At 28.1% G+C, this 12,947-nt stretch overlaps 1 protein-coding gene across 1 annotated transcript; it reads right to left on the bottom strand.

The window, feature by feature from the left end:
- Window positions 1-279: 279 nt before the first annotated feature.
- Window positions 280-9,371, bottom strand: LOC125070826 (NPC intracellular cholesterol transporter 2-like). Its single transcript, XM_047680813.1, has 3 exons — window positions 9,209-9,371; window positions 2,618-2,728; window positions 280-661 (listed from the first exon to the last, which is right to left on the bottom strand). The coding sequence occupies exons 1-3, from the start codon at window positions 9,351-9,353 to the stop codon at window positions 384-386; spliced, it is 534 nt and encodes a 177-aa protein (XP_047536769.1). The 5' UTR covers window positions 9,354-9,371; the 3' UTR covers window positions 280-383.
- Between the last annotated feature and the right edge of the window lie 3,576 nt (window positions 9,372-12,947).

The following is a 12,947-nucleotide window of genomic DNA, read 5'->3' on the forward strand; positions in this document are numbered from 1 at the left end:
TTAAAAACTTCGGCTGCTTAGATTTGAAATATATTTTTTAGACACACTGAATAAATTGTTTGAAACCACTCAATAAATTGTTTTTTAAAAATGCAAAAATCGAAGTTCTTCTAATATCGAGTGATTATTTTGTAATTATTAAGAGAGAATAATAAACGTAAAAAGTAAACAATTCATAATATAATTATTATATATCATATGGATGACGTTGCCTTCCTTTGAAAGGTTGGTTGATATTCTTTTATCTAAAATAATATATTTTAGACCAATGTACTTTAAGGTATTGATCTGTGTAGCCGAGGTAGATATATTTAAGAGATAAGTTACTCATCATTATAAGCCGACGTTAAAAAGTAAAGTGGTCTTCAAAATATTTCTATAAACTATACAATCTTCACAGATACTTTGAAGCATATGATATCATTTTCACCATCTTTTAACGCCCATTGTACAGTGGTCTCTATCTTAGGGTAAAATTCTAGTATGGGGAAGGAATCCTTATAAACGTATTTAGTGCCCGCTTGTAGAGGACATGATGCTTTTTCTCCATTTTCAGTTTCAAGTTTTTGGCAAATTGGAAGCCCATCAACTCCAATGAACGGCACAGAGATTCCAGCCACATCAGCCGAAACTTGGTTTTTAACTTCTGTTATATCTTTATCTAAAAACAAGAGAAATAATATTATATTATTAGTTTTGCTTGCTGCTGCATGTTGTCTAGTAAAATTTGCACGCACGTATTTATTAGGTATTTTTTAATTCCTTGATCAACACGTTCATCAATCACGCCTATTGACGTAACATACTATATGCTATCTACGATATTATACTCACTTTTTTATAAATAGTTAATTTTTGTGTATACCCTACGCATTATACATATAGACCATTATCATTTTATTATCGAAAGACGGAATTATAACAAAACAAAACAGATTAAATATGATTCAATATAGATTTTTTAGGAATCGCCGCAAGTTCTTATTGTGACTTGTAACTCAAAAATAAACCCGTGAGACGGTCTTGGCTCTGGCAACAAAGATTGTATTTTGCTACTGGCTTATACTTGACAATTTGGTGATATATTTTGGCTATCGAATAAATTATTATAGTATATATGTATATAACTCATACATTTTATATATCATTTAAATAAATCTTATGTATGTTTAATCGGGAGCCAAAATTGGTTTCATAATATGTTTAATTATAGTCAATTTCAAAAGTATTCAAAAATCAGTTTGCAATGAAGTATTAATTGTGTGACCGTTGAACACGTTGAACTCTTAGTTATGGCAAAATAGTTTTAAAAAAAAACTTTATGTCAATAAAGTTATTTTCGTCAAGAAATAGTGAGAAAAGATAAGCAACCTTTCCTAAATCCAATGTTTTCCTTGTTTTGATAACTCTCGATAAATTACAACCGAATTAATATGGTAAAATATTTTAAACAATTTCAACTTTATTTTTGACGTAACGTATTTTTTTACATTTTAACAAGTATCTTTTTATTAAAATATAATACGTATAAAAATTTCAACTTATCAATTTCAAATTTATTTTATTTTTATCATTAAATTGAGTAGATAAATATAAAAAAAAAATTGTATACAACTATCGCAAAAACATGAACTGATGGAACATTTTTTTGTGCCTATTTCCTTAATTATTTCGATTGTTTTAAAATATTTGGCTATTTTATCTTTGATTGTGAAATATTATAACTTCATAACAATGCATTTTCTAATATCGAATACTAAAGAATACATTTCTTTAAAAAAATAATTACTGGTACCCATTTAAAAGTTCCTTACGTATCAAACATCGGTCTAACATTATACGCATGCATATAAATGCGATAATATAAATAAATTGAATACACTTTTTTTTCTGGACGTGCTACATATTTTGAAGACGAGTAAATGGGCTACCTGATTGCTCATAGACAATGGCGCCGTAAGAAAGATTTACCTTTCTTAACAACACTAATGCGCCAACATCCTTGGGAATTACGATATTATGTCCTCTGTGCGTCTAGTCAAGGTAGAATAAACACCACCATACCATTTATATTAGTAGTATATGTGATGAGTGGGTAGTTGGTAGTAAGTAGCAAGTGGGTAGTACCTATCCAGATGGGCTTGCACAAAGGCCCACGACCAAGTAAATTTTATTTTTAATCCAAGACTAATCGGTTACTCAATATGGTGGTGGTGGATTATATAATAATTGTACAATATAACCCTGACTGAATAATTCAACGATCAACGCCGTTTTCAATTAGAAATAATACAATTTTTAAATTGTTAATATCATCGATATAATTATGATAAGTACTCAAGTTTTAAAACTTACTTATAATAATTATATTATTTATTGTCTAGTTTGCAGTGCATGCCTGCATGGCCTTAACGTGTTGACACAACAAACATTTCAAGTACATAAAATACATATTTAATCAATATCATAGCAATACATCATATTTAATTGATAAATACTAATAACGACAATATTTACTCATTATATAATATTCTCATTGGTTTCCGTACTTAGGATTATTGAATTGATTGCTTGCGTGAGATTACAATAGCCTAAATAAGAATATTCATCTACTGACCTGGAGTAAAGTGGATTGTAATATTTTGGTTGGTTCCCTTCTTAAGACGACAGGGCAATTTCTTGCATGGTGATAATTGAACTCTATCATTCAATCCCTCGAACGATTTTTCTGAAAAAAGACACGATATTTTATTAAGTAAAGTAATTGAAAATAAATTTACACATTTTGATATACTTCATCAAAATAATTAAAACATTCGTTGAAAAGGCCTTCATTGATCCAATTAACTCCTAATAGGTATGCACTGGGTATATTCACTTAAATCGTTATATGTATTTTTCATTCAATTCGCGTCTGTATGTAGATTAATTCTATGGTATGTTGCTTGTGACAGTCATTTCCTGCTACCGGATGATCGGACATTTTATTCCACTGTTGATGTTTATATAAAGTACCTATACCTAACGCCATATTGATGAGCAAAAAATACAAAGTGAACAATGTATGTACTAACGATATTACATACGACAACGGAAAAAGAAAAAATACTAGTAAATTAGAATTAAAGTAGCCTGACAAAGAATATGCTGGATGTAAAATTGTTATTTCCATTAAAAATAGTAGAATATAAGTTATAAAGTTGACATGGCTGCATTTTGATACTATCATAAGTAGCCACAATTTCTAATTACCAGAAATTATCTGTTAAATAACAATTCGATAACAGAAGATTCTTCTGCACACGTCCAATGTCCGAGTCAATACTGAGATTTTTTTTTTACAAAAAAAATACAATATCTCTTATATACAATACATTTTATAAAATTCAAAATTCCAATCATGTGCAAATATAACATAGGACAATTGTCATTTTGTAAAAAAATATAAAGTATATGTAGTGTTTAAAGATTTGCGTACAATGGTTTTTTAAAAGTTTTGCCTGAGAATTAATGCTCAAAGCAAAGGAAATTAGTGAAGCAGAACAGTATAGTAAAGACCTTCTGGTCTACTCTCTGCTTTCGTAAAAGTGTATTATCGCAATGACAGGTGATGATTATCGTATGATTTTATGTATATTGTGCGAGATTTCAATATACTTACGCTTATACTTTTCAATATAATATATTGTACCAATTTACCTTTTATTTAAAATTCCATTCAAATACACCTAAGAAAATTTTGAATAAATCAAGAAGGAAAAACGCAACACGGAAGAAAAGTACATAGTCATAGAAGTTTAAGTTTTTCATAGACAATTTGGGTGTCCGTATCATTCGCCAAAAATTACAAGTCCTATGTTGTAAAGAAAGATTAAGCATTGAAACAAAGTTTTAAAAATCTGCTAATATATTTTAGAAACTATTTATCTTTTGTACATAGACACATACTTATATAAGTATTACGTGATAAAATAAACAAAAGTGATAGAACCAGTATAATGTCAGTACGGTTCAATCACTAATGCGTTATTAAAATTGATCTTTAAATCACAAACAAAGACATCTGATTATAATGACGAAATGCATTCATAATGATATTGATAGTTTAATGATTTTGATAGTTGTTTAGCGTAAAGTGTTTAAAACCACACCAGAAGTTGATTTATGCGAGTATGTTATTCTACTCATGACAAAAAAATATTCATCTTTTGATGATTATTTGATGACAAATTATTTGTAATTAATTTTGAATCATTCTTCGTGCGGAAATGTTTAAGTTTAATCTGTAAAGTGACAACGATGATGATGATTATATGCAAGTATTTGTGCAGCGAAGATTAAATAGCTTATTAATCAATATTAAAGTAGCTCAAGTTCACTCATGTGGCACGTTCTAATGTTAAAAAGTTGTTTTTAGATTGGAAAGATGACGAAGAAGCGTAGAGTAATATTTGTTGGTTTTCAGACATAATTACATAAATTAATTAAATTTTTTATTAACATACGGATGCAATTTAATTTGTGGAAACAGATTAACCCCTGACTCCCTTGCTACTTCTGCTAATACTTGAATAAAGTAGTTACAGTTTCTAGTGGATGGTGACCATTTACCATCAGGTTGCCTATTTGCTAGTCCGTCAATCTATGTGACATAAAAATGTAATCAATGGACTTAATCTCTTCCACAACTACGGTTTGTAATACATACGAGGATATAATGATGACACTGTAGCAATGTTCCAAATTTATAATCAAGCACGGGTATAATAAGGCTTAGAGATATGTTTATTCGATAATTGAGCTATTCGATTTTTTCACGTATATATAGAGCTATCTCTTAACGGCCAGGTAAGTTAACTAAGATATAGTTTTTTTAATTTAAAAAATCGATATTGAAAGCAATGTTCTTCCATAAAATATTATTAAAGTTATATACATTATTAACTGTGTTTAAAAATAAGGCTATCTATTTGTGTATTTTTTTCTAAGTGTTCCGAGATGATTTCGACGATATGAGCTGATTTCTATGATTAATTTTTATTTATATGTATATATTTTATTCATTTTATACATATAATTTTTTATATTTAATATACATATTTAATAACTCTAATAAGAACCTAAGTCTTAGTCTAAGAATTTAACTCCATGTGTATTAAAATTAAAACATTTTTTTTATTTATTTAAAAAGTAAATAAACAGAATATTTAAAACTAACGTATTTTAATATTTACAATATTTCATCAGTTACTTTTTGGAGCCAGTTTCTGCCAAGACAAGGCTAAGGCTATTTGGCTCTGAAAGCCGACACAAGGACTGCCGATGATGTTAAACACTTATTATATATTTAAATTTCATTTTGTTTATTGTGAATGCGAAGATTTAATTATATTTATAAGCTTAAGCTGATGTCATTCTTAGGTTTGTGTGCCGAATTGACAAATTAACTAAGTTTATATATCAATTATATTACATTCGTATGTATAAACATGTATAAGGAAGATAGTATTTGAAACAAAGTCATTTTAAAAACATTTAAATGATTTGCCACGATGGAATTATCAAGACGTGTTATAAATAATAACAATTCTTCAACATAGAACCCAAAATAATATTCGAAACAATCATGCGTTGATTCACCCTGATTTGAATTTGTTAGTGATATTATCTCCAAGTGATTCAGTTCCGTAGTTATATTGTTGTTATTGCATACAAATCACTAATATCGTTGCATAGAACAAACGACATGGTCAAGGATTGGATTTATTACTATAAATAGAACCTTGACTGGAAAATATTTTATAACTGCTAATAAAACGTCTATTATTAACGCATTTTTATAAGGATATAGTTTTGCTATGCTTCTATTGACGTGAGTAAAGAGGTATATATGTCTTGATGTTATTATCGTACATAAATAATTGATGATCATGCTAATTATTCAAACAAGTTTCTAGAAATCGTTATAGTTTCAGAATTACTACATTGTAGTTTGTATCTGATGATATTGAATTATACAACATCTTATTATAGCAACTTACTACGAGTTTTCATTGTTCAATGTAATAGTATTTAATGATTTTACATATACATAGAATAGTAAGCTGCAGTAACCTATTAATTACATTATTTAGTTTCAGTCAGATATATCATATAACTCAACGCTAATAATTTGTATTATACCGAGCTGTATCACGGATTATATTATTTACATCATTTTAAACTATTTTTTAAAATTGAAAAACTACTTTAAAAGTTATCTTATTATAAAATAAGATGATAAGAATTTTCAACAATGTTTATACAACCCTCTTTTGAATTAGTTTTCTATATTCAGTCGTCTCGTGGTCTATTAAGCTATTAGTCCTTAGCGTACACCAGATCTAATTATTATTGCCAGATAAGTATACAATTTAAATACAATTCTGAGAAGACCGGTAACTCTCTCAAAGGCAATATTATAATTGTTTACATGTTTTTTTTTTATTTGGAATTTTATTTATTTTGGCACTTGACATTGAAGCGAATATAATTTGTTTACCTATAGTTACAAAAATATTCATTGATATTAAGTGTACTTATTTCACGTAGTCTAATGATTTAAATAAAATGGGTATTCAAATAAAAACAAGACCATTAGCAGAGAAAACGTTTAAATGAATACCATTTATTTTAAATTACCTACACGAATTCAGACAACTAATATATATATAACTAATAGTAATTAATAAGTAAGTTCAAAGAACATAAAGAAAACGCAATGTTGTCTGGAAAGAAAGAAAAAAATGTACATAAATCGTCCGAATTGAAAATACATGAATAAATAAATATATTTAACATGTAAAGAAATGAAAATCTAAACCTACTTTGACAGAATTATAATATTAAAATATGATATTAAAATAAAATATAATATTTACACCTAAAGAGACCCTTGGAGTAGTAGAGCAAAAACCTTCATTAAAATACACCTTGCCTTTTTACGGAGAAACTAGACATGAAAACCAAAACAATCTACAAAATGTATACATTTTTTTTTATCTATTTGCTAGGCTAACATTGTGTTTTTATTTTTAAACTTGAGTATTTTAGCTCTACTATAAAAAACGAGACTAGCCAGACATAAAAAAAAAATATTTTCTCATACGATCAGTATAATTCATAAATTAAAATATTTCTGTCTATTTTTAACGTTCTAAATATTAAAATCAACTTTATACTTATTCACACCACAACAAAAAATAATATTTATGAATATTTTAATTCGTCTAAATGTTATTTACTAATTGCTATTTGTATAAAAATTATAATATTTTTTTTATAAAACAGAGAAAAATGTTAGATTAAACATTTTTATAAATAAAATTGGCTCTAATGCTTAACACAGATAACATTTAAGGAAGAGAAGCATTTATGCTCTTACGATACGTCATGAGACCTACATCCTAATAACATGAAAAGCAACACAACAATGGCTGCAAGCTTATAAGTGGTGGGACCACTCATGTTTTTTATCTTTGATTCAAAAATTTAAAAAGATATGCCACGCGAAAGCTTTTTATTCTTTTAAATATAATTCCTACAGTTCTGAAATGTATGGTCTCTACTTCCTTGAATTCTTCTCGCCACTGCGGAAATAGAACATACAACTTTAATAAATATATATCTATATGTATGTTCTCTTATAAATAATTCATGACTTGCATTAAATACATACTATATTTAATTCATTAGGTATATGTATCAGTTCTTGCCGTTGGCGACTCGTTTTGCATTAATTATTTTAATTATAAGATCATTCTACATTTACATATGTATACATCCATAACTCTTTTTCATATAATCGTTTTTCCTCGATCAATGATCGAAAGAGTCATCAGCGTCTAAGCAATTATATTTAGCCCTTCTTTGATATTAAAAGACATTTTAAAAATTGTCGAACGGACACATTTTAATTTTAATTTTCAATAATTAATCATAAAATTTTGCACACTGTGAGTGAAGTGATGTATTGATAAACTAATTTGCTTTATAATTTATGTTTCGAAATTCGTAACAGATAAAACCGGAAATGATTGTAATAATGAATTGGGTATATAAAAGCTCTACTTAGAAAAAATAAGATATAATCTACATACTTTTATATTCGAATGTTATAAAAAGATTTTTCATTATTGTTTAGTCTAATGTTATATCGATAGTGTATTTTGTTTTTAAATTTAAAATTACAAAAAATCCTTATATGAATAAAATAAAAATATATCTTCTAAATAAAAATATAAATGCAACACCATTCGCCAAACATGAGATGTTATTCTATATCTCTGTTCTACACTGGCTCGCTTACACACCAAAACGTGTGAAGAGAAAGGAGAAGTATTAGGTATAATTTTTGAAATTATGGTACTTATTGTCCCGTCCATAATCATTTATCGATTAGTTTATTGAGCTCTAACTAAATAGTAAGTTTGTTTCATCCGAATCTTCTTATCACAGTCAAAGGTGAACAGAATAATAATTGCTTTACGAGGAACTATTTATATTAAATAACAATAGCTCTTTGTTCGAGAACAAGTTAGATATTATCAAGTTATTAGCTACTAAATCCACTGGACTCGTTCTGCGACTATATTATAATAGCTTATGATATAAATTGTTTTTAATTTATATTAAAATTAAGAAAATGACAAAGGAAATAATTAATTTTAGATATAGAATATATCGATACAAATATATATGGATTCGTATGTAAAAAAAAACGTGCAGGGTATTGCTATAAAAAATAAAACAGATTTGTAAGTTTTTAACGTCTAGGCAAGTGATTTCAACGCAACTTCAAGCTAATTCTAAAACGTTTCGTCTGTACCAACCGGTTAAAAATTGTAATTCTATTTTTTTTTATTGCGATATGTAGTGCGCTTGTAACTTTCTTTCGATTAAAATTTTAAAGAGATTTTATGCGCTGTTTTACTTAATATTTTCTATTGTCGACATTATTAATTAAAAAAAATTAATACAAAAATGACAAAATCTCTTAAAAGTATGGATCTAATAATGATATGCTTGTAATACTGTTATATATACTTTATATAATCTTTACCTAATCGGTTTTTTTATTAAGAACATAGTTATTTAATTGTTTATTTATCATCTGTGATGAAAGCGGGTCAAATAGGTCGTAACGGTGTTACGTAAACTAAATACTAACCTGAGCATTGTTGCACGTTAGTAGCAGCGGTGAACGCCAGAAAGGAAAACACAACCACGCTTAGGGTAAACATATTGACGTCTGCTGTGATCAGTAGATGACTGCGCCGCGTGTGCAGGCGTTCGCTCGCTTTAAACACTTGCATCACGACTAAGTTTTCACATCCGTCTTATACATACAATAAACTTCAATTCCAATGCAATAGAGTTTAAAATTTGGTATATGCTACTTTACTAGTTGTAAATAATACTATGTCGATATTATTTTGATTAAGTTGTATGACAAGTGACAATGCTTTCAAGTGTAAAACGACTAATGTAATCTAACTCTTTGATAGATTATTTTATTATATTAAAATTTGTACTAGGTAATTTTTAATATTCTGAAAGCGTTTAAATAAATTTACTAAATTGAATAAATATCAATTATAAGAAAAGAACCAATACTTGATACTCGTATCAAATTGTCTTTCTCACACATGAAAATTGAATCAACTTATTTCTATTGATTTTAGTTTCGATAGAAGCGTAAAAAGGTTATTAAATTATTATCTTCTGTATATCTAGAAATAAAATATTTTTAATTTTGTAATATATATTTATTTAATAATATTTAATAATATAATTTTAGTGTATAATATTACCTAATCAGAAGAAAATAATCCTACATAATAACGAATACCCCAAGGTTGTTTTGGATGGTAGAGTTGATGTAACATTACCATTTTTTAGTATTAACTATAAAGCTCATCCAAATATACCAATTTCTAAGGAGTATAACGATACGCTATAACCAACATAAACTACTATGCCATTTATTAAAGATTTTGCACATCGATGTGACAACAGTTTGCCAAGTGGAAGCCTAAGTAGTCAAGATACCTCAGGAGCTAATGACATCATATTAAACTCGTGGATCTAGAGATCTAAATACATGGGACGCTCATTATCATCTCGGTATTGATTTGGTCTAAAGTTAAACTTAATTTGTATTAATAGTTCATCGTGTTTCAATAGGACCTACAATAGAGAATGCCGCCAACATGTGTCAGGTGAAGTTCTGCCACATGTTTCTGTATAACTCATGAATAGGGTGTCGTGGAATTAACTGCAAAGGGTATATAAGAAAGAAGATGACATTAGTCCATCAATGGGGTATTTACTTCCTTTGCTACGAACCTTAATCTTTAGAAGTGGAATTTTTACAGTAAAACGTTAATACATCGTTTTACTGTAAATATGTAAGACGTATTTGACCTACATTGCTTTTCACCTATGTCGTTACGAATTTTTCTAAAAACTTATTGATATAATATCGAGAACGTATTAATCTGTAAAGGATTTAAAAAAAAAAAAATCTCTCAGATGTTAGATGATAGAATCATTCTTTAAGGAAATATATATTTTTTTATTTTTTCTCTAATAAGTTTTCCAAGATTCGTAGCTTTGTAATAAAGCAAAACCATAAATTATTGTAATTGAATTGAAAATTCAAGAGTTGCGCCTGGCCTCGTTAGTGGCGCTCTTCGTTTATGTACTATGAATACCTGACTTATCCGGTATTGAAATGACCATAAACATAAGCTGTATTTTTGCTGTATATTTTTCTAAGTTTGTTCTTGTCTATAAGATGCAAAGTCAAATGAGCAAATAATCATAAGGTCTTTGTTATAATTGATTTCGTATTACAATCCTGAAATATTATACAAATAATTTTGATAATTCTTTGACCACGTATTTTTGGACGAAACGGGAATAAAACGTGCAAACATCTATAAAATATAACAATGTACGAATGACCTACTACCTACTGTACTTTTCCAAGTAACACTAATTCAACATTTCTATTCAAGCGTGCCTGACACACTAAAAATATTTTTGTCTTCATCTATTGTACATATATTATTCACATAACGTCACTTACATTTTGTGTTTAAGCATTTTGTTTTTATTTGTTTAGATGACGTCGTCAACAGTTTGTAGCTATTGAAATATATAATAACTTCCAGCGAAGATCTGCTGATGTTTAGTAAAAATATAAAATAACGCCACAATTTATAAAAATAAAATGTAAAAAAGGCAACTGTGAGCCCGTGCGGAAATTGCGGAGTATTTTTAATTTTGTATATACTTTTAAATGGGTCATATAAGTATTTTTTATATTAAATAATATTTAAAGCATTTTATGTAATAATGTAAATGAAGGTAATACACCATTCAAAACAAAAAAAAAAAATAGCCGGTCATTTACAATGCCTAAGGGGAAATTTAAGATTACCTACTTTATAGATTTACTGTTAAGAATATTTCTAACTAGTTTATAAGAGTAGTTATTATCTATATTCATCAGACTATATAAAATAACAACATAACTATATTACAACATAATTAATTCTGCTCGCACAACTACAAGCCATAAATTAATAATAAACAAGACAGTGACGTTTTCGGAAATACCGCATGGAAACCTTTCCGATGATTCCATTTATGCTCAATCGATCTTTTGACTTTTTGAATATATCTAGGAACGTATGACGATATATAGTTTAAACTCTGTGAAAATATAGAAGTACAATTTTATTTTATTATATACTAGCAGTGCCCGCGACTTCATGCGCCCTTGAATTTAACAAAAAAGTTATTATTGCAGCCTAAGTTACACCTTATTACATCAGCTATCTGCCAGTGGAAAGTCCCGTCAAAATCGGTTCAGCCGTTCCAGAGATTAGCCGGCACAAACGGACAGACAGGCAGACAGACAAAAATTGAAATTGGTATATGTACCGTGTATACATACAGTTTGCACGGTAGCACATTTAGTTTTCATTTAGAAAAAAGCGGTTATTTTAATATTACATACAGACACTCCAATTTTATTATACATATGTATAGATAGATATTTTTATTTTCTTTTCTGCTTTATGCGTTAGGTATCATCTGTAAAATATGTCATATCGGTTGCACTGCTTCTATTTAGGTGCGTCACGCATGTGATTCCCTTCAAATAATTTGTTTACAAGAAAATAAGAAATAATTATACCACATATAGGTAACCATAAATAATTATTAAATCATGTAAATAAAGCGCGCATGTAAATAATAATGTCGTTTTATGACCTAATAAACAAAAAATGTCCGAATTTCAAAAAAAAAAAAGATTAAAAGTAAATCGCTAGTTTCTATCGGCTGGTCTTGTTTGCTCACATTAGACTAAATTACCTAGGTGTGAACAATTCGTTTAGTCTATAACTGAGTGCGCAAAATCTCAGTACTGGGTCTAGTAGTATAGGTGTAAGTTAATGTCGGTGGAATCATATTTTCAAACATACTAATTACCGTTGCTAAGTCTAATTTTTGACAAGTTTACTTGTGTAATAAAATGGGAAAAAAAAACTGAATGCATCAAAGAAAATGGTCAACATATTAAAACACATGGATCTGGGTACAATATGTTGTTGTAAGATTATTTGAATTTAATTCGGCAAGGTTATCAAAGTTTTTGTAATGACAATAAGTGGCTGGTTCTCGTAAATTCGAAATACCTTGTTTCCTTAATGATATATTAATAGACATTTTGTAAAGACTTTTTATAAACGTCAAAAGTTCCGCATCACAAAATAACTATATAATAGATACAAGAACATGAAATTTTCTATTCTTTCGACATAACGCCAATTTTTAAATATATTTAAAATGTGAAGCGTAGTTAGTTGTATAGTTGTATTGTAAGTTTGTAACCT

This window comes from Vanessa atalanta, chromosome 18 (assembly GCF_905147765.1).
Source record: "Vanessa atalanta chromosome 18, ilVanAtal1.2, whole genome shotgun sequence".
Classification (NCBI taxonomy): domain Eukaryota; kingdom Metazoa; phylum Arthropoda; class Insecta; order Lepidoptera; family Nymphalidae; genus Vanessa; species Vanessa atalanta.